Source organism: Saimiri boliviensis, chromosome 2 (genome assembly GCF_048565385.1).
Source record: "Saimiri boliviensis isolate mSaiBol1 chromosome 2, mSaiBol1.pri, whole genome shotgun sequence".
NCBI lineage: Eukaryota > Metazoa > Chordata > Mammalia > Primates > Cebidae > Saimiri > Saimiri boliviensis.
The window spans coordinates 204,254,212-204,277,870 of record NC_133450.1 but is presented as its reverse complement, the minus strand read 5'-3'; the positions used below and the strand labels follow the sequence as shown (position 1 = coordinate 204,277,870).

At 37.1% G+C, this 23,659-nt stretch overlaps 1 protein-coding gene across 1 annotated transcript; it reads left to right on the top strand.

The window, feature by feature from the left end:
• The first annotated feature begins 81 nt into the window (after nucleotides 1–81).
• On the top strand, nucleotides 82–23,193 carry OR2K2 (olfactory receptor family 2 subfamily K member 2). Its single transcript, XM_074395168.1, is given in 3 exon segments — nucleotides 82–3,901; nucleotides 14,814–16,057; nucleotides 20,793–23,193. Coding segments are annotated over 2 exon segments (1,086 nt in total). The 5' UTR covers nucleotides 82–3,901; nucleotides 14,814–15,971; the 3' UTR covers nucleotides 21,793–23,193.
• Nucleotides 23,194–23,659: the final 466 nt, after the last annotated feature.

Below are 23,659 nucleotides of genomic sequence, written 5' to 3'. Positions count from 1 at the left end.
GTATATTTGCGCATGCCTGAATATAAAATCTTTAACTAAAACATTTCATGAAATAATACATACTTAACTTTGTGGTACCTTTTAATTCCTGCCCCCGGCCCCCTGATTTAATGCTCTTCAGACCCTCTAAATTCATTGCTTGACTCACAACTGGGTTGCTACTTACAGTTTAAAAAACATGGCCATAGATAGCACTTAGGCTTGGCTGAATATGCTGCATTTGGAGATTGTTTCTGATTGAAAAGGGAGTTTACAAATAAAAATTTAAGTGTTTATTACAAAAACATCCTCTTTGCTGATACTGAAATGTAAGTTTTAGTAGCATCATGAATTGTAAGGAGTCTTCCATGGATTTTCATTTGAGAATGGCTTTTGCTTGGGGAAAAATCAGCTTCGGATGTTTTTTAGAAAGCTTATGGCCTCTTATAGGATGTGATAGTTTTCATATCAGTATTTTCCCCTCCACCAAGTACTCTCTGACTTTCATTTGTGGTACCCAGGATATTCGTCTTTGGCAAGAATACAATGCAGGTTGGGTATTTTCAAAAAGTAGGACTATAAGGGCAAGAATTATACTGTCAGTCTATATCAAATGTTAACACTTTGTCAAATGCTGTGTTTTTTAACCTTTTTTTTTTTTTTTTTTTTTTTTGAGACGGAGTTTCGCTCTTGTTACCCAGGCTGGAGTGCAATGACGTGATCTTGGCTCACCGCAACCTCCGCCTCCTGGGTTCAAGTAATTCTGCCTCAGCCTCCTGATTAGCCGGGATTACAGGCACGCACCACCATACCCAGCTAATTTTTTTGTATTTTTAGTAGAGATGGGATTTCACCATGTTGACCAGGATGGTCTTGATCTCCTGACCTCGTGATCCACCTGCCTCGGCCTCCCAAAGTGCTGGGATTACAGGCGTGAGCCACCGCGCCTGGCCCCCCTTTTTGTTTTTTAATATTGGGAATTTCCCATGGTGCTGAGTGGTGCTGAGACACTTGAACCTTTGTGCTTAGTCTATTGAATTCCTGTACATTGGTTTAGCTTTCTAAGCACATTTCTACTTTGTACACTTAATGCCTTCATCTTGACCAGTAATCATTCATACAGCTAGTAATGCTAAATCATTGTCTCCCAATGCCCCTGTGTTTGGTGTGCATGTGTGTGTATATTTATTTAAAAGAGTTAATAACAGAGCTTGTAATTGTGGAATATTAACACTGGTGAACAAATAGCAAAAGGACTCATTCATGTTTATATCATCGGCCTTTGTTTTCCAGAGCTCCCTAAAACAGATTTTGATTCTTTCTCCCTAGAAATAGCCAGTGCTGCCTGTCATAAAAGCAACTGATTGGTAGGTTCTACTACTGAATTCCTTATTCCTGGAATTGGTGCACCAGATGTATCGTCTCAAATATACTAATATGTGAAAGGAGATACTCAAAGTGTGGCAAGTTGGAAATCAGAATCATGAAAATAGCATATAATTGTCATTTTGGTGATAAAGAACAGCTGTTTCCTCAATGACTGTGTTGAATTCCTAATTCTGTGTGTCTGCCTGTAATACAGTCTACCCACACAGCAGAACTGCCACTGCATCTCCATTGCTTCCCCCTTCCATCTTTTACTGTGTACTTACTAACAAGACAAAGAAAGGAAAAAAGATAGGACCTCATTGGACTGTGCTCTGGTAGCAACTGCACTGTGTGCACACTACCCTTCATGGGGGCATTTCTACCTGCTGCTGCCACGATATATTCATGCTGCTGGTTAAGTCCAGGGAGTTATTTTGACATTGGCCTCATTGTAATATACAAACTGTTGTTAAATGGATATATATGTAACAGAATTTTGTATTTTATATGCGACTTTCACAGAATCTTCTGCAATATGCCCCAGCAAGCTAAGTGTGTGATACAGTCTTATTTGAAAGGAAAAAATCCCATCGTGCCCAAGAAGATATTAAATGACAAATAAAAGCTGCATGATTTCTTCTTTTGAAGTAGTGCATTAATTTTTATTAATTCTCCAGAAAAACAGTTCAACTGCGAAGGCATTGACTAGTTATACTTCAAACAAACAAACAAACAAACAAACAAACAAACCCTACTGCCTGCCATACTCTGAGCTAACTCTAGTAGGTAGAAATTGCTGGCTTAAATGAGAGTTCCAAGGCAAAGCAGAAACAAAAGGAAGACACCCTGAACAACTGCTGTCAGATGCTTGGAGAAAAGGTATCAAGGAAACATTTTATTTGCTCATAAAAGCAATCCCTTTCGAACATACAGAGAACCAGAGGCAGTACTCCTTTTGACCAAGATTAAGATACGTGGCTACAGACATAAAATGTCAGAGGTACAAGCACATCCTATACTGTAAACTGCCAAGCAAATTTTAGACTGTGGAAGATGGCTCTGAAAGTGAGTTACCTTGCTTATTCTCTGGAGCAGCCAGCAAGCCTGCGCTGTTCCCTCCTGGCATGCTTTTCTTTTTCCTTTCAGGCAGATTCCAAAGTAGCTTACTAGAGTAACAATTTTTTTCCTTTTTGAGACAGAGTGTTGCTCTGCTGTCGCCCAGACTGGAATGCAGTGGCGCAATCTCAGCTCACTGCAACCTCTGCCTCCCAGGTTCAGGCGATTCTCCTGCCTCAGCCTCCTGAGTAGCTTGGATTACAGGGTCCTGCCAACACACCCAGCTTATTTTTGCATTTTAGTAGAGATGGGGTTTCATCATGTTTGCCAGGCTGGTCTCAAACTCCTGGTTCCATGTGATCCGCATGCCTTAGTCTCCCAAAGTGCTGGGGTTACAGATGGGAGCCATGGAGCTAGAGTAACTTGTTTTTTTAAAGAGAAATATAATGTTAAAATTAAGTTGGAAACAGCCAGCCTTTCAAACAATGATGCTTTCTGAAAGTTTTAAGTGTTTACCTTTAAAAATGTTACCTTTATTTTACATTCAAATAGAATTGAAAAAGCTTTTATGAAAAAGATAAAGGACAGTGAGAAAGTACTTTAAAACCAATTTTGGGTATTAATGGTTAGAGATATAATTCTGTTATGCTACTTTTGATTCCAGAACAGCCTTCAAATACAAGATCTTTTCTGAACATCAGTATTTGGAGTATTTGTTTTATTTTAGCACTGTGAAGATGCCCCACTGTTTCTTGGCCTTCAGGGTTTCCAGTATGATTTCTGTGGCCATTCAAATTATTGTTCTCTGGATGTGGTGAGTAGTTTTATTTCTGTCTCCTTTCATGATTTTTCCTATTTTTGGATTTGAGCACATTGATGTACCTAGGTGTGCTTTTCTTCATATTTATTTTCAAGTTTTGCTTCAATTTTTGAATTTCTAAATGTATGCATTTTACTGAATTTGAGATTTTTTTTTTTTTTTTGGTCATTTACTCAAGTGTTTTTTTTCCCTGTGCCATCTTCTCTCCTCTCTTTAGAACTCTAGTTAAACCTGTGTTAGATCTTTCGATATTGTACAGGTCCAAGTCATTTTCTTAAAATTCTCTTTAACTTTACTGACTCTACCATGTTCATTCTGATAATAAAGCCCATCTAGTGAGTTTTTATTTCAGATATTTTAATTTTTCATTCTAAAGTTTCCATTTGGTTCATTTAAAACATTTTCTATTTCTAATCTTTTCATTCATTAACATGAATTTAAAAAAACTTAATGGAGCATAATTATAATTGCTTCTGAGTTCTTACCTGATACTACACATCTGGATCATCTTGGCTTTGGTCTTTTTTGATTGCCTCCCCCAGGTCCTCAACACAATTTCCTGGTTCTTCATAAATCTGATATTTTGGGATTGTATCCCAACATTCCTGGATATTGTGCATGTTATGTTGTGGGGACTCTGGACTGTTCCTCTGAGGAGCTGCTTTTCAATTTTAGCAGGTGATGAACATGGTTAGACTCAAACTGCCAACTATCTCCCCTTTGGTGGGTGGCTCAGATCTCAGTTCAGCCTTTTTTTTTTTTGCGGGGGGCTGAGCTGTTTATACTCTGCCGTGAACATGGGTAGTTCAGAGGTTAGTCACAGACTTGGGCAGAGTTACACATAGAAAACTTGGGTTCTCCTTCTCTGCTGTTTTATTTCCAGGATTTCCCTCTTATTTTGTAGTGGGCTCTGCCTCCCTTAGCCTGGAGAGAAAGTGATTTTCAGTGGGAGCTGTAGCTGTTGTGCGCCATGCTCTGACTGCTTTACCTTAAGGACAAAGCCACAAAGCGCTGAAACCCAGCCCTTCCATGGTTTGGCTCTCTGCCAAAATCTATCTGACCCTGACTAGAGCCTTAAGAAAATTGCTTTGTTTTTTAATGCAGTGTTTATAATTTCTGTATACAAGGCAGTCTTCTGGGAAGTTACTCTGTTGTACTGGACGTAGAATTTGAGAATGTTCTTTTAAAAAAGCTATACAAAGCTAAACATACCCTTGTCATTTGATTGTACTCATTGATATTTACGCAGGTGAATTGAAAACTTGTGTCCATGCAAAATCTGAACATGGATATTTATAGCAGCTTTATCCAAAATACCCCCAAATTGGAAGTAACCAAGATGTCCTTCAATAGGTGAATGGATAAACTGATATATCCAGAAAATGGAATACTCAGTGCTAAAAAGAGCTATCAAGCTATGAGAAACATGGAGGAAACATAAATTTGTATTATGCAATGAAAAAAGTCAATCTGAAGAGGTTACATATTGTGTGATTCTCACTATGTGACATTCTGAAAAAGGCAAAGCTGTGGAGACAGTAAAAAGATCAGTAATTGCCAGGAATTGGGGAAGGGAAGAGTGAATAGAGCACAGGGGATTTCTAAGGCAATGAAAACATTCTGTATAATACTATGGTCGTGAATATATCATCGTACATTTGCCCAAACCTATAGAATGTACACCACCAGGAGTTAGCCTGAAGCAAACTATGAACTTAAGGTGATAACTGTATGTCAGTGTAAGCGCATCAATTGCAACCAATGTAACCCTGTGGTACAAAATGTTGATAGTGGACAAGTTTGTGTATGTGGGAGGGTAGGGGGTATATGGGAACTCTGTACCTTCCTCTCAATCTTGCTTTGAACTGGAAATTTCTCTAAAAAGTAATGCCTATTTGAATTATGTTTTAGATCAATCTAAAAAAAAATGTTTGTTTGTTTGTTTGTTTTGAGGCAGAGTCTGGCTCTGTTGCCCAGGCTGGAGTGCAGTGGTGCCATCTTGGCTCATTGCAACATCCACTTCCTGGGTTCAAGCAATTCTCCTGCCTCAGCCTCCTGAGTATCTGGGAATACAGGCACCCACTGCTATATCTGGCTAATTTTTTGTATTTTTAGTAGAGATGGGGTTTCACCATGTTGGCCAGGCTGGTCTCAAACACTTACCCTGAGGTGATCCACCAGCCTCTGCCTCCATAAATGTTGGGATGAGCCACTTTTTCTTTTTTGAGTTGGAGTCTCGCTCTGTCACCAGGCTGGAGTGCAGTGGTACAATCTCGGCTCACTACAACTCACAACTTTTTGGTTCAAGTGATTCTCCTGCCTCAGCCTTCCAAGAAGCTGGGATTACAGGCAAGTGCCACCACGCCCAGCAATTTTTTTTTTTTTTTTTTTTTTTTTGTATTTTTAGTAGAGATAGAGTTTCACCATGTTGGCCAGGATGGTCTCCATCTCCCAACCTCGTGATCCACCTGCCTCGGCCTCCCAAAGTGCTGGGATTACAGGTGTGAGCCACTATGCCTGGCCCCGTTTTTTTTTTTTTTTTTTTTTTTTTCTTCAGACAGGGTCTCTCTCTGTTGCCCAGGTTGGAGTAAAGTGGCATGATCCTGGCTCACTGCAGTCTTAAACTCCTGGGCTCAAATTGATTCTACTGCTTCAGTCTCCCAAGTAGCTGGGACTACAGGGACATACTACTGTGCTCAGCTAATTCTTGTATTTTTTTGTAGAGATGTAGTTTCATTATGTTTGTTGTCCAGGCTGGTCTTGAACCCCTGAGCTCAAGTGATCTACCTGCCTTGGCCTCCCAAAGTTGGATTACAGGCATGAGCCACTGCACCTGGACTACACATGAGTTTTAAGTGAAGAGGAGAATATGGGTAGGTAATTTTGCCTCTGGTAAAAAAATTAGAGAGTTCAGGTTTTTAAAAATTCTTCAGATAAGGAGTGTGGAATATGGTATATTTATTTGCACTTGAAACTTCTGTTTGCTGTCTTTTGGATTCCTAGGTATTGGATTCTAGCTTATCCTTTTCTATGCTGATATGATCTTTCTAATTTGACATTGAATTATTCTGGCCATTTCCGGAATTTTAGAAATAGAGTTTCGAAATGAAGGTTTACATTGTTCAGAACTATTCTCCAGAAATCGAAAATGTAAGAGAATAAGAAAAGTATGAAAAGCACCTTTAGAATATTTCTTTCAAAAAGGGAGGTTTATTTCCATATACTCCCTTTCCTCACACATCCACAACATTGCCCACTATCAACATCTTGTACCACAGTGGTTGAACTTACGTTGACATATACTTATCACCTCTCTTGGGGCCTGCCCAAGTCCAGAAGCCATAAAGCAAGCCACAAGTCCCAAGCTGATCTACAGATTCAGTGCAATTCCTATTAAAATGTGAGAGGACTGAAATTGTAGAAAAGGTACTCTATATAATCACAATGAATTGAAAATAGAAATTAGTCAGTCAGTGAAACTGGGAATTTTGTAAACGTGGAAATTAAGTTACATGCTTCTAAATAACTAATGGAACAAGAAGAAGTCACCAAAGAAATTAGAAAATACTTTTGAGATGAATGAAAATGACACAAAACTCCAAAACCTACGAAATGCAGCAAAAGCAGTGCTTAGAGGGGAATTTGTAAGTGAAAGCACATTAAAAAAAAATAGGCAATCTTACTAGAGTATAAATAATAATAATTAAGACCAGGTGTAGTGGCTCATGCCTGTAATCCCGGAAGTTTAGGAGGCCGAGGTGGGAGGATTGTTGAAAGCCAGCAGCTCAAGAGCAGTCTGTTCAATATAGCCAGACCACGTCTCTATGAAAAATTTTAAAAATTAGCCAGGCACGGTGGCATGCACTTGTAGGCCCAGCTACCTGGGAGGCAGAGGTAGGAGGATTGCTCGAGCCCAGGGGTTCGAGGCTGCATAATTGCATCACTGCACTCTAGTCTTGGCGACAGAGTGAGATCCTGGCTCAAAACAAAACAAAAAACAAATCAGACCTATCCCAAACCTTTCTCTTGAAGCATCGGGGGTGGGGGTGGGAGGTGGGGAGGAAAGAGCAAATTAAACCCGAAGGGAAGAAATAAATCGGAGCAGAAATGACAAAATTGAGAATAGGAAAAAAAAAAAAATGAAACTGCAAGTTGGTTCTTTGAAAATGTCAACCAAATTGTTGATCAGCAAATCTGTAGGTAGACTGACCAAAAAACAAACAAAACTCACTGAATTACTAAAACAGGAATGAAGGAGATGTTGCTACTTGCTAATCTTAAAAAATAAACCAGAATATAAAGGAATACTATGAGCAACTATATGACAACAAATTAGATGCAACTTAGATGAAACTGACACATTCTTAGGAAGATACAAATCAAAAAATTAAATCTGACTTAGAAGAAATAGAAAATATGGATAGACCTACAGCAAGTAAAGAAGTTGAGCTAGTACTCAAAAAGCTAACCACAAAGAAGTGAATTCTACAAAACGTTTTAAAGAATGCCAGTTCTTTTTAAAATTTAAAACTTTTAAATTTTAAATTATAGGTACATAATAGTTATGCCTGTATCAAAAGAATATCGATTATTTACACACTCTTCTGAAAAAATAGAAGAAAATAGAAGACCAGTGTTACCCTAGTACCAAAACTGGACAAAGACATAGATGAAAAATTAAGCTACAGAAAGATTCCCTTATAGATGTAAAACTTGTGAGCAAAATACTGGAAACTGAGTCAAGCAATATAGATAAAGGACTATACATCATGACCATGTGGCATTAATTTCAGGAATACAAGTTTGGTTGAATATGAAAATCAAATTATATAATGCCTCATACCAATAAAGGAAAAAAGAAACCACATTATAGTCTCAGATGCAGAAAAAGCATTTGATAAAATCCAATACCCCTTCATTTTATACGCATCCCCCCAAACCCCCACACATACCCCACTCAAAAATTTGGAATAAAATAAAACTTCATCAACTAATAAGGTGGATCTACAAAAAACACACAGCTTACACCATAATACTACATGATACTACGTAATAGGGTTAGATGATACGTAATAGAAAAAGACTGAATGTTTTCCCTCTAAGATCAGGAATGAGATAAGGATGTTTACTCTTGATACTTCTATTACACATTATACTGGAAGTTCTATCTAGGGAGATCAGTCAAGTAAACAGAAGACATCAAGATTGGAAAGAAGTAAATTAATGATATTTTCAGATAATGTTATATATAGAAAATCCTAAGGAATTCACTAAAAACCTATAGGAACTATAAGTGAGTTCAGCAAGGTTGAGGATCAATTAATGATTGATTTTTCTAAGTTAATTACAAAAATCACTTTTCTATGCTGTACCAATTTCTGTAAATGAAATTAAGAAAACTTTCATTTTTTAATAGAAAATTATTTGTTCAAAATGAATTTTTAAAATGAATTTAATGAAACATGCAAAAATTACACTCTGGGAAATTATAAAATATTATTGAAAGAAATTAGGAAGAGCTAAGTAAATGGAAAGACATCCATGCTTGTGATTAGAATACTTAATACTGTTAAGATAACAATACTGACCAACTTGGTTTACAGATTCAATAGACAAACTAATTCTAAAATTGATGTGGAGTGCAGAGGACCCACAATAGTTAAAATATTTTGAAAAAGAATAAAAGTGGATTATTCCGCCGGGCGCGGTGGCTCAAGCCTGTAATCCCAGCACTTTGGGAGGCCGAGGCGGGTGGATCACAAGGTCGAGAGATCGAGACCAACCTGGTCAACATGGTGAAACCCCGTCTCTACTAAAAATACAAAAAATTAGCTGGGCATGGTGGCGCGTGCCTATAATCCCAGCTACTCAGGAGGCTGAGGCAGGAGAATTGCCTGAACCCAGGAGGCGGAGGTTGCGGTGAGCCGAGATCGTGCCATTGCACTCCAGCCTGGGTAACAAGAGCGAAACTCCGTCTCAAAAAAAAAAAAAAAAAAAAAAAAAAGTGGATTATTCCTCCTTCCTGACTTCAAAACTTACTAAAAATCTATAGTAATCAAGTCTATGTGGTACTGGCATAAGATTGTACATACAGTTCAAAGGAACAGAATTAAGAGTCCAGAAATAAACCTTTACATTTATGGCAAATTGACTTTCAACTTGAGTGTCAAATTCACTCAATGAGGAAAGAATACTTCAACAAATTGTGCTGGTACAACTGGACATCTACATGCAAATGAATGAATTTGGACTTGTTCCTCACATTGCACACAAAATGAACTCAAAATGGATCAGACTTAAATGTAAGAGCAAAAACTGTAAAATTCTTAGAAGTAAATCTTCATAACCTTGGGTAAGGCAAAGACTTCTTAGACATGATACCAGAAGCTCAAGTGACAAAAGAAAAAAATATATAAATTGAACTCCATCAAAATTAACATCGTTTTGTGTTTTTACAGGACACAAGAAAAAGCCTACAGATTCGGATAAAATATTTGCAAATTTTATATCTGATAAGGAACTTGTATTCAGAATGTATAGAAAAAAACTTTTACAGGCCGGGCGCGGTGGCTCAAGCCTGTAATCCCAGCACTTTGGGAGGCCGAGGCGGGTGGATCACGAGGTCAAGAGATCGAGATCATCCTGGTCAACATGGTGAAACCCTGTCTCTACTAAAAATACAAAAAATTACCTGGGCATCGTGGCGCGTGCCCGTAATCCCAGCTACTCAGGAGGCTGAGGCAGGAGAATTGCCTGAACCCAGGAGGCGGAGGTTGCGGTGAGCCGAGATCGCGCCATTGCACTCCAGCCTGGGTAACAAGAGCGAAACTCCGTCTCAAAAAAAAAAAAAAGAAAAAAACTTTTACAACTCAAAAAGATAACCTAATTTCTATAATGGGCAAAGGATCTGGATTGACATTTATCTGAAGAAGAGATACAGGTGGTCAATATATACATACAAATCAATCACTATTAGGGTAACCACAATGAGATGCCGCTACAAACTGTCTAGAATGGCTATTTAAAAAAAAGGCACATAAGTATTGATAAGGAAGTGGAGAAATTGGAGCCTTCAGTCATTGCTGGTGGGAATGTAAAATGATACAGCTGCTTTGGGTGATAGTTTTGCAGTTTCTCAAATGTTTAAACAAAGTGTAACATATACTCAAGAGAAATGAAAACATCTGTCCCACAAAAAAATTATAAATGTTCATAGGAACATTATTTATAAAAACCAAAAACTGGGAACAACCCAAATGCTCAGTGGATGACTAGATAAAAATTAAATGTGGCATATCTATACAATGAGATATTTGGCATGTATGATTATTTCATTCCTTGCCAAATATCTCATTGTGTATGGATATCCATACACAATGAGATGTTATTTGGCAAGAAAAGGAATGAAATAATGATTCTTGCTATTACTTGGATGAATCTTGAAAACATATGATAAGGGAAAGGAGTCAGCTTAAAAGACCACACATTGCGTGACTCCATTTATGAGAAATGTTCAGAATAGGCAAATCTATAGAAACAGAGTAGATTAATAGTTTCCTAGGGTTAAGGGGTTGGGGGAAAATAGAGAATGACTGTTAATGAGTGTGAATTTCTTTTAAGGTTGATGTTCTAAAATTGATTTTGTGTCGGTAGTTGTACAACTCTGTGAATCCACTTAAAATTATTGGATTGTATACTTTAAATGGTTAAATAGTATGATATGTGAATTATATCTCAAACGGTTTTTAAAAAACATTTGGAGCATGTTGGGGCATTTTTGAATATAATTTGTAGATACAAAAACATGGTATTTTCTATCCACACTACTTGTTAAAATATGTTAGTAAATCATGTTTCCTGGGGAAAAAAAAGACCCAACATATGACATAACACATTGAAATGACTAAAATCAGAGTGACAAAATAAAGCATTGGCACAGATGTGGATCAAGAGGAGTTCTCATATCGCTAATGGGATAGCAAAATAGGACAGCATCTTTGAGAAATGGTTCGACATATCATATGAAGTTAAGAATACACTTGTCCTATGACCCATAAATTTCACACCAGTGTAAGACAAATGGAAATCTATGTTTGCATAAAGACTCATAAGTAAATATTTATTATAGGCCAAAACTGAAAACCATTAAAATGTCTATCGAGCAGTGAGTATACCAACAGTTGTAAATCTACACAGCAGAATACAACTCAGCAATAAAAGAAATGACTACATAAACATAAAACATTTTGCTAAGTGAAATGACTGCATGCTACACATAGTTCTATTTGTGTGAAATTCTAGATAAGGAAAAACTATAGTGACAGAAGTGAGATCTGTAGTTGGGGGAATAGGGCCAGGGGAGGTCATTGACTGTAAATAGGCATAACGGATCTTCTTGGTTAAAAAATATTTTACATCTTTATTTGGTCATAATCCAAATTATGTCTCTATCTTACTTAAAACAGTTCTCCATTGTCCACAGAATTAATTTCAACTTACTTAATATGGCATTAAACCCATTTACAATGTCAGTACTCTCTCCTCTTGAAGTCTTTTAAGTAAGTTTAAGCTTTTATCTGACTCTTTTTGGCAATCAAAATGACTTTCAAATGCAAGAATGTACTAAACTAGAAGTTCTGTGTTTAGAAGTAAGGCTCTGGAAACTTCATTGTTTACCATTTGTTTCTAGTGTGTGCTTGGGATCTTTTTTGGGGGGCAGGGGGAGGAGGGTGATGTGGAGAGAAATCTCTGCCAACCAAAGTTAAGGAGATTGAGGCAGAAATAATGTGATAAAGGCTTATTGGAAGTCAAATATAAGTGTGAGGACCAACTTGGGAAGGTACACTAACAAAATTGGGCATGGTCTGGAGTCAGCTTCAACTTGAAAGGCTTTTCTGGGAAAGTTCAGGAGCGGGGAGGGGCACTCCTCAAATGGAAGTTGTCCTTTTTCATTGGTGATTACAATAAAAAGGTTGCAGTCATTGGCTACAGATGACAACGTCCAGGTTAAAATGTTCTATGTGCAAGACAAGCAGTAAAACTGCATGATTCAGAAACAATTAAGTGTTCTTTTCAGTCAACAGGTTACGTATTCATCAGTACTTCAACAGTAGGAGGAACTCGATATTCTTTACTCATGGAACAGAATGTACACCACAAGTTATAAGATTTTCCCTAGGCAGTTAATTTGGGAGTCTGCCAGATGTGGCCTGCAGATTATCACTTCCATGACCCCTCTATCTGTTTGTGCTCCTGTAATTCCATCATGAAATACATAAAATTGTAAGTGTTCTTTTAGGTAGTCCTTTTACATGTAATTCCTAATATTAGACCATACTTTTTTTTTTTTTTTTTTTTTTTTTTTTTTTTTTTTTTTTTTTTTTTTTTTTTAGACAGAGTCTCGCTTTGTCGCCCAGGCTGGAGTGCAGTAGCGTGATCTTGGCTCACTGCAACCTCCACCTCCTGGGTTCAAGTGATTCTCCTACCTCAGCCTCCCGAGTAACTGGGATTACAGGTGTGCGCCACCATGCCTAGCTAATTTTTATATTTTAGTAGAGAGGATGTTTCACCATGTTGGCCAGGATGGTCTCAAACTCCTGACCTCAAGTGATCCGCCAGACTTGGCCTCCCAAAATGCGGGGATTAGTCTTGAGCCACCACTCCTGGCTAGACCATAAATTCTTTAGTGAAATAACTTTCTTTTAGATAATTCTCCCGGAGAATATTTATTCACAGAAGGAATCTTCTCCTTCCATTAGTTTTACCAGGCTTTTTAATTCTGAGGATTAGCTCGTTAGCTTTGACCACAGTTGAACCAACTCCTAGAATAAACAAAACCTACCCACAAAAATTAAAAATAAAAAAATTTAAAAAGCGAATACAAGAAAAAAAAGTTCCTAATCGAAAATCTTTACCAAGCTTATATAATCTCACTAATACCTCCCTTAAGTAGTCTGAATTTCTACTCATACTTCCATGATACATAGGAAAGTAGCTATTGTTTGAGTTATTAAGTTTTGGTTTTGTTATGCATCAGTAGGAAACTGGTACTCTTGAGAGTGTAAATTTTCATAACATATTGGAAAATCACTTAGCACTATCTACTAAAGTTGACGTCAGCATGTCCTATCACGTATCATTTCCATTCCTAAGTATATACCCAAGAGAAACGTGTACGCATGTGAACCAAAAGACGTATGCGTGCTGGTGTATAATGACATTGTTGACATAGCCAAAAAGTGAAGACAATTTAAATGTCTAACAATAGGACAACAGATAATGTGTGTTGTTTATAAAACAGTCAATAAAAACAATAAATATGGACAAGCTGCAACCACATATGTCAACATGGATGAATCTTGCAGGCATATGTGGAGGGAAGGACACCAAACACACCATAATGCATATCATGTGCTTCCTTTTTTTTTTTTTTCTTTTCCTAGAGCCAGGGTTTTGCTCTGTTGCCCAGGCTGAAATGCAGTAGTGCGATCATAGCTCACTGCAACCTCAACCTCCTAGGCTCAAGCAATCCTCTCACTTCAGCGTCCTGAATAGCTGAGATTTCAGTCACATACCAATGCATTTTTTTTTTGTTTTTTTGTAGAGACAGGATCTCACTGTGTTGCCTGGTCTGGTCTCAAGCTCCTTGGACTCAAGCAGTTCTCCCGCCTTGGCCTCCCAAAGTCCTGTGATGATAGGCTTGACCCACTACGCTGCCCTGATTCCATTTTTTAAAATGCAGTAACAGGCAAAACTAACATATGAAGTAGAATTCAGGAGTGCAGTCATCTTTGTGGAGAACGGGCATACTGATGGGCATGGGCACAAAATCAGCTGGTGATATTCCACGAGCACTGGAGAAGAATGTGCAGTGCATGGGTCTGTGCTGTGCATGGGGTATTCCTACATCATATAATTTTACAGAGAGAATCTGTAAAATGCTTTGCATAATACTTTGGCATATGGTGAGCATTCAATAAATGATAGCTGTTTATATGAAAATTATTTTTATTAAAGTTAGCTTAATGTTCAACATATTCTTGTAATTATTATTTTTTTAAGATTTTCTTTTTTAAGGCAATTTTAGGCTCACAGCAAAAATTGAGAGATTTCCCATATACCCCGTGCCCCTACACATCCATAGCCTCCCCAGTTAATCAACATCCCTCTCCAGAGTGGTACATTTGTTGCAATAAATAAACCAATATTTTCACACCATAATCACCCAAAGTCCATAGTTTGCCATAGGGTTCACTTTTGGTGGTGTAGAGTCTATGGATTTTAGAAAATTGTTAATGATTTGTACCCATTATTATAGTATGATATGGAGTATTTTTACTGTCCTAAAAATCTGTGCTCCTCCTATTCATTCTTCTTCTTACCCCCAATGCCTGTCATCCACTGATCTTTTTACTGTTGTCATATTTTGCCTGTTCTAGAATATTATGTGGTTGGAATCATACAGTAAGTAACCTTTTCAGATTGGCTTCTTTCACTGAGCAATATGCATTTACGTTTCCCTCATGTTTTTAATTTTTTTCTTTTCATTTAGCTTTGACTTGAAATTCATCCCCCATGTCTTTTTTTCCAGGAATTAATAGCTAACTTCTTTTGAGTGCTGAACAATGTTCTACTGGCTGCATGTACCATTGTTTATTTATCCATTCATCTACTAAAGGACATCTTGGTTGACTCAAAGTTTTGGGAATTATGAAAAAAGCTGCTATGAACATCCTTGTGCACATTTTCATATGGACATATATTCAGCTCCTTTGGGTAAACACCAATGGGCACAATTGCTAAATCATGTGGTAAGAGTATGTTTAACTTTGTAAGAAAGAAACTGCCAAACTATCTTCCAAAGTGGCTGTACCGTTTTGCATAAAAGTTTGAGTCAGTTTGTTGATATCTACAAAATAACTTCCTATGATTTTGATTGGGGTTGTATTGAATTTATAGCTCATGTTGAAAAGAGCTGACATCTTGACAATATTGTCTTCTAGCATCCAAGAACATGAAATATCTCTGTTTATTTAGTTCATCTTTGATTTCATTTGTCAGAGTTTTGTAGTTTTTCTTATATAGATTATACACATATTTTGTTAGGTTTATGACCAAGTATATCATTGTGGAGGAGAGATGCTAATATAAATAATGCTGTGTTTTTAATTGCAAATTCCATTTCTTCTTTGCTGGTGTACAGGAGAGTAATTGACTTTTGTACATTAACCCTGTATCCTGAAGCATTACTGGAATTGCTTGTTGTTCATTTCAGCAGTTTTTTGTTGATTCTTTCAGATTTTCTACATAGACAGTCATCTCATTGTCATTTTTCTTCTAAAATTCTTGTTGTTTTGTTGCCTGGTGATGGGAGGGATTTGTTGTGTGTGCTGACTTCTAGAAAAATAGTGTCAAGATTAATATTATTAAAACTTGAAGTCATTAACAATCATGTTTCCCATGTTTTACAGTCAAACAAACCTATTGGACTTGGTGAGTTTCACTTTTCCAAGTTCATGCTGTATGGGCCACTTTAAACCATTATCCCCAAAATATAATCCTACTACTTAATTAGCTCTATTTAAAAATTTTATATTATTCAATATAGTTGTGTTGTTCCTTCTTTCCTAGAAGGAAACAATTTGCCTATTCGTGTGGTCGGACCAAGTTCTTCTGATGGTCTGTACGTTTGCCGTCAGTGATCAGAGTAAATGAGCCATCATAAGGATGCAGAAAATATGGAGACTGCATGACTTGCAATAAGAATGTGGGAATAAGTGCTTCTTCTCTCCACATACAACTTTTAAAAAACGTGTTTTTACCAATGATTTCAGGGTAAGTTGGAGACATTTTGCTCCTTTCACATTCATTGCATTTTTAGAATAAATTACCTAATATTTTCTAAGGCCTTAGATGTGCTTAAAGTTTTGTCACATTTTTTTACCTTTGTAGGGTCTCTCTAATATAAATTCTCTTAGGCTTTGGGAGGCTAAGGCAGGTGGATCACCTGAGGTCAGGAGTTTTCGACCAGCCTGGCCAACATGGTGAAAACCCATCTCTACCAAAAACACAAAAATCAGCCCATATGGTGGCACATGCCTGTAATCCCAGCCACTCAGGAGGCTGAGGCAGGAGCACCACTTTACCCCAGGAGGCAGAGGTTGCAGTGACCCAAGACCATGCCACTGCACTCCATCCTGGGTGACGAAGTGAGATTCCATCTCAAAAAAAGGTTTTTTAAATACATTCTCTTAGGTTCATTAAGGTTTAAGGGCTGGTTAAAGGCTTTGTTACTTTTTTATGTTTATATGATTTTTGTCTCATATGAATTATCTTAGGTACAATAAAGGCTTGGAACTGGTTAAAGGTTTGCCAGTAATTTTTTTTTCCATACTTGTAGTAATTTTTTCCAGTATAATTATTTTATGCATTAGAAGGCCTGAGGACTGGACTTTGCCACATTATTCACATTTGTAGGGTTTCTCTCCGGTATGAATTATCTTACGATTAGATAGACCAGAGGACCACTTAAAAGCTTTGCCACATTCTTCACATTTGTAGGATTTCTCTCCAGTATGAATCCTCTTATGAGTATTAAGAGTTAAGGAGAAGGTAAAGGCTTTCCCACATTCTTTAGAGATTTTCCTCCTTTAACACTAAATGCTTCAGTCTGTATATCCTAAGAGCAAGAGCATTATCTTACATAACCATAGTACAGTGATCAAGATCAGGAAATTTGATATTGATAGACTACTAATATCTAATCCCCAGCCCATATTCAAATGTTGTCGATTGTCCTAACAATGTTGGTTATAGCCCAGTTTTTCCTGATCTAAGCTTCAATGCTGGGGCATGTAATGTATTTAGTTGTCCTATCTCTTTCAGGTATGGAACATTTTCTTGGTTTCTCTTTTTGTTTCCTGATTGATTGTGACACTTTTTTTTTTTAATTAGGAGTTTATTATTTTATTTTTTCTTCTTCTTTTATTTCAGTAGGTCTTGGGGAACAGGTAGTGTTTGGTTACATGGATAAGTTCTTTAGTGGTGATTTCTGAGATTTTGGTACACGCATCAGTTTACACTATCCCCAGCATATTGTCTTTTATCCCCCACTCTCTCATCCTTTCCTCCAAGTCCCCAGAGTTCATTGTGTCATTCTTATGCCTTTATGTCCTCATAGCTTAGCTCCCACTTTTGAGTGACAGCATAGGCTGTTGGTTTTCTATTCCTAAGTTATTTCATTTAGAATAAGTATCTCCAATTCCATCCAGGTTGCTGCAAATGCCATTATATATATATATCTGTATTTGCTTTATCCACTCATTGATCATTGGGCATTTGGGCTGGTTCCGTATTTTTGCAATTGTGAATTGTACTGCTGTAAAGATATGCATGCAAGTATCTTTTTTCATATGATGACTTCTTTTCCTCTGTGTAGATACCCAAAAGTGGTATTGCTGGATCAAATGGTAGATCTACTTTTAGTTCTTTAAGGAAACTTCACGCTGTTTTCCATAGTGATTGTGCTAGTTTACATTACCACCAGCAGTGTAAAAGTGTTTCCCTTTCATCCCATCCATGCCAACATCCATTATTTTTTGATTAAGGCCATTCTTACAGGAGTAAGGTGGTATTGCATTGTGGTTTTGATTTGCATTTCCCTGATAATTTGTGATGTTGAGCATTTTTTTGATAGTTTTTTTTTTTGCCATTTGTATATCCTTTTTTGAGACTCATCTGTACTTTTGAAAAGTGTAGGCTGATTATGTTGCGTAATATCCCTAAATTTAGGTTTGTCTGGTTTGCACTCATGGTTAGATTCAGGTGATTTAATTTTGATGGGAATACCACAGAGTCGATAGTGTATTCTCAGTACCTTATATCAGAAGGCACATGGAGTCTATTTGTTCCAATACTGGTGATGTTAACACGATTATCTTCCAGGTCTCTCCACCATAAAGTTATTATTTTATCTTTAAACTTATTAAGTAATTTGTGGTAAGATATTTTGACACAATGTAAATATCCTGTTCATCTAACTTTTACCTTCAACAACTACAATGCTGCATCAACCTAATACAACATTTTACCTATGGGAATCTATTGCCTACAAAACCCTTAACTGTGATTATTTTCTAACATCATTCCTCTATATTTAATTTTTGGCATCTTACTGTGAGGAAGAGCTTTCTATTCCTATTTAATTACATGATAATGAACTTGTACATTTTTATTTTATTCTGTGAATTATGATCAGTCATTTTTCATTTTGATGCTTTGAATAATCTGTCCTAAATTTAGCAATGGGAGCTTCATCAAGTGGGTGTCTATGACCCTTTGCTACATCTCTACCACTCTTTGTATATTTCTTAGTTTCTGGTACAATAAGATACTCTAAGTTAATCTTGTTCTTTCCCTATTCTAGTTCTGGTATTAGTTATCTTCACAAGGAACCACGTTTCCTTCTAGTTGAGAATGGTGTTTAGAAATGAATATCTGCGGCTAGGCATGGTGGCTTACACTTGTAATCCCAGCACTTTGGGAGGCCACAGGCAGGTGGATCACTTGAGCTCAGGAGTTTGAGACCAGTCTGGCCAACATGGCGAAACCCTGTCTCTACCAAAAATACAAAAATTAGCCCTGTGTGGTAGCACGCACCTGTAGTCACAGCTACTCAGGAGGCTGAGGCAGGAGAATCACTTGAACCTGGGAGGTGGTGGTTGCAGTGAGTCGAGATCATGCTATTGCACTCCAGCCTGGGCAACAAAGCCAGACCCTGTCTCAAAAACAGAACAAAACAAACTGTGATGTAGGATATGCTCATTACTACCAACGTTTTATTGGTTTATGATCCCTCAGTGTGTATATATTGAATAACATTTCTGATCACTTGTTGGGACAGTCAGTGATTTCTCTGTGTCTTTAAAAAGTAAATATTCTTTCCCTAATTTCTGGAAACTAGAAAGTAATTTCACTAACGCACAAAATGTGTCTTAGTATTGTAGGGACATCTTTTCTCTGTATTCTGTTAAGTATTTTACACCGAAATCGTTCATGAAAAAAAATCTTGACATAGCTATGGATTGACAAGAAGAAAGCGAATAGAAAACTTTGTTTTCTGAGTTTTTCCAAAGTCTTTTGGAGGAACGATGTGGTTCACTCTCTAGCTTTTTAAAAGTTCGATATAATTGGCTCTTTGGGACAACATCCCTGAAGGATCTGAAGTTTCAAACCTCTCTATATCTTAGCTGCTGAACTTTAAATTGTTTAGGGACCATAGGCATTCCCCTAAAAAAACAAATGATTTAAATTTACCTATTATTCCAGTGGCTATCCTTTGACATTTTTAGTTGTGGTGGTAAAAGTTAATAATTTTGAAAGAAATGAATTGCACTATTGATTTTTATATAACATTTAACATTTTAAAATGTGGATTAATTTATTATTTCTTGAACATAGTTAACTTTATGAAGTGCATCATAAAACAACATTTTATTTGAAGTTGGTGACAGGAAATTCAGATGGGAGGATCAATTCTTCTTGGCTACTGTTACTTTTTAAATAATAGCCCAGCTACCTGGGATTTGCTATTTTCTGATTTTTTTTTTCATTTAAAAACTTTTGTGCTTGTTAGTCTTAACAGTAGTATAAAAATTAAGCTTCTTTGAAGTAATCTTTTATAATAATCTAATAATTTTATTAGTAGAGAAATCTATTAAATATAAAATTTGGCAGAAAAATTTATAAGATGAAGGCAATTTTTAAGAACATGTATATTTGAAAATAGGAAAGACTCAGTGGAGAAAGAAAAGGTTTATTAAAAGGCAATATGAGTTCAGAAGCAAGGTAAGTTTCTGTAATAGTTTTTTGTTAGCAATGTGAAACGTAAGAAAAAAAATAAAACTTTAAGTTTCTGACTGCCCTGCTAGAAATCAGTTTTGCCCTGCAGTGACCCCTCTGTGGGTCACTGGATATGATCATGACAGCGGTCAACATTCTTCTCTTGCCAGTTCCAATGTTCTTATTTATAACTATATGCTCTGTAATCTGTTTTCAAAAAGATCTTATGGTAATCTTCCAAGGGAGTTTAGTTTCTGCATTTTCAGATATATGGGTTTTAAAGTATTACCTGGCTATAATTTTTAGAACTCTTCACATACTCACAATAATATGGGACTCAACAATGAATGAAACTGTACAGTGGATGTATTAGTATTTAAATGAGGGTGGCTTATACTGTGTGACATAAACTAGCTCTTAAATATAATTATAAATTAGTATCTACAATTTATAATTGTAATTTATACCTACTGTGTGCCAAGGATAGGTTTAGGAGCTCAGATTCAAGTATTACATATATATGTTCTTTTTTCAAATTCACTGTTATCTAAATTTTGTTGTGGAAGAATCAACTTATATAGATCAAACCTGCTTTTCCCCCTTACATCAATAAATATACTATCTTGTGATTTCTTATAGTAAAATTGCATTTATAATAGTAAAAATAAATTTGAGAGTATTTTTCTAACTAAATGAATATCACACTTTATTCATTTTTTTATGTCCTCAGATTAAATGAAGGGAATAGTACTGGAATAAATACAGACGAAAGAAAGAAAATGCGAGGAGAAAATTTCACCATTTGGAGCATTTTCTTCTTGGAGGGATTTTCCCGGTACCCAAGGTTAGAGGTGGTTCTCTTCATCTTCAGCCTTGTAATGTATCTGACAACGCTCTTGGGCAACAGCACTCTTATTTTAATCACTATCCTAGATTCACGCCTTAAAACCCCCATGTACTTACTCCTTGGAAATCTCTCTTTCATGGATATTTGTTACACATCTGCCTCTATTCCTACTTTGCTGGTAAACTTGCTGTCATCCCAGAAAACGATGATCTTTTCTGGATGTGCTGTACAGATGTATCTGTCCCTTGCCATGGGCTCCACGGAGTGTGTGCTCCTGGCCATGATGGCATATGATCCTTATGTGGCCATTTGTAACCCACTGAGATACTTCATCATCATGAACAGGCGTGTCTGTGTGCAGATGGCCACAGTCTCCTAGATGATGGGTTGCCTGACTGCCCTGCTGGAAACCAGTTTCACCCTGCAGATACCCCTCTGTGGGAATCTCATTGATCACTTCACCTGTGAAATTCTGGCAGTGCTAAAGTTAGCTTGTGCAAGTTCACTGCTCATGGACATGATCATGCTGGTGGTCAGTATTCTCTTGTTGCCAATTCCAATGATCTTAATTTGTATCTCTTACATCTTCACCCTTTCCACTATTCTGAGAATCAGCTCAGCAGAGGGAAGAAACAAAGCTTTTTCTACCTGTGGTGCCCATTTGACTGTGGTGATCTTGTATTATGGGGCTACCCTCTCTATGTACCTAAAGCCGTCTTCATCAAACTCACAAAAAATAGACAAAGTTATCTTGTTGCTTTATGGAGTGCTTACCCCTATGTTGAACCCTATAATTTACAGTTTAAGAAACAAGGAAGTCAAAGATGCTATGAAGAAACTGTTGGGCAAAATACCGTTGCATCAAACACATGGATGTCTCTGATTGGGTCTCTATGGTTTTACCAGAGCTGTGCCCCTGGCAGAGCTCACCAGAGAAATTCTAGACCACATACAACCTCTTAGAATTCTGATGGGATCTTATCTCTATGTAATTTCACAGTTATGAGATGCGTACACAGAGTGATTGCCTATTAACAATAGTGGTTTCAATTTGCATTTGTTCATATTTCTTTTTTGTGTTTTGTGGTTGTGAGGTTTTGAGTTGTAAAGTCATCAAATGTGTGCTCCTGAAGAAATCTTGTATATCTTCTGTGCTTTAATCTTTTCTCAAATGAGGTGAGAGCATAAAGAAACAAATAAAGACTGGCCTTGATTATGCAACTAAGAAAACAGAATTTAAAAATGTAAAAGACTAGCTCAACATCACACAGTTGTAGAACTGGGACTATGACCTCCTTCCAATTTCTTGGCCAGAGGTTGTTCTACCACATCGTAGTGGCTTTCAGATTACCCTTCATTATTCAAAACTCCTGGTTAAAATCCCTTATCTCCCTGAGTAAAGCATTCAATGATGCCTACTTGATTTTTCCACTTCCAACCTTGCTTTTCTAAGCTCATAAATACTTGTGCGAATTATATCTGCTTTTATGCCAGCATACTACCCATACACTAACTAAGTCTTTTTCACTTATGTTTGTCTTTTTTCTTCATTGGATGATTGACTTCACAGGGACAAGTGTTCCTGTTATTTTGTACCTTTTCTGTTTACAGCAGTCATTCAGTAAATTAATACATTTGTCAGCTTTATACCAGTCACTTTATTTGAGAAGAAAGTACCACTTGTGAAAATTATAAAGACGAAACAAGGGCAGCAAGGTGTATTGCTTTATAAATATTTAAACATTATAGAGACAATGTTTATATTAGTTGTTTTAAATCTTTTATTCACATACAAACGTTGCTTGTTAAAAATGCCTTCACTCCCAGATATTCTGATTCAGTGACTCTAGGGTGGCTCCTCCATAATCTGTAGTTATAGGTGGAGCCTCAAGAAATTCTGATATAGATTGGGCGGTGACCATACATTGGGAGACATTATTTCCAGCAAAAATTTATCTTTCAAAAAGAGGCCAGGCACGGTGGCTCATGCCTGTAATCCCAGCACTTTGAGACGCCGAGGCGGGTGGATCACGAGGTCAAGAGATTGAGATTATCCTGGCCAACATGGTGAAACCCCATCTCTACTAAAAATACAAAAATTAGCTGCGCATGGTGGTGCATGCCTGTAATCCCAGCTACTCGGGAGGCTGAAGCAGGAGAATGGCTTGAACCTGGCAGGTGGAGGTTGCAGTGAGCTGAGATTACACCACTGCACTCCAGCCTGGCGACAGAGCAAGATTCCATCTCAAAAAAAAAAAAAAAAAAAAAAAAAAGGAAAATAAAATTAATTCTTTTTTTCTTTTTATTTTCTTTTTATTTTTTTTCCCTTAATTCTTTCTGCCTCCAGGTGTACCTTCTTGTCTGTCTCTACTTCTAACGTAAGGAAGGGAAGAGGGTTTTGACTGGAGGAATGTAAACTTATGGGACAAATGAAAAATATAAAATACTTTAAACGTTTAGTATTAGAGGTTGAGTTTAGGATTACTTAACTCTTAGAACTTCCTTTAGATCTAGGACTTCTGTTACATGTTCCTAGATGTGTAACCTACATATAAAGAAACTTGAACCCACCTATAAAGAAACGCGAAACCATATAGCAAAATTTGGGAGATGAAGCAACAAATTTTTTTTTTTTTTTTTTTTGAGACGGAGTTTCGCTCTTGTTACCCAGGCTGGAGTGCAATGGCGCGATCTCAGCTCACCGCAACCTCCGCCTCCCGGGTTCGGCTAATTCTCCTGCCTCAGCCTCC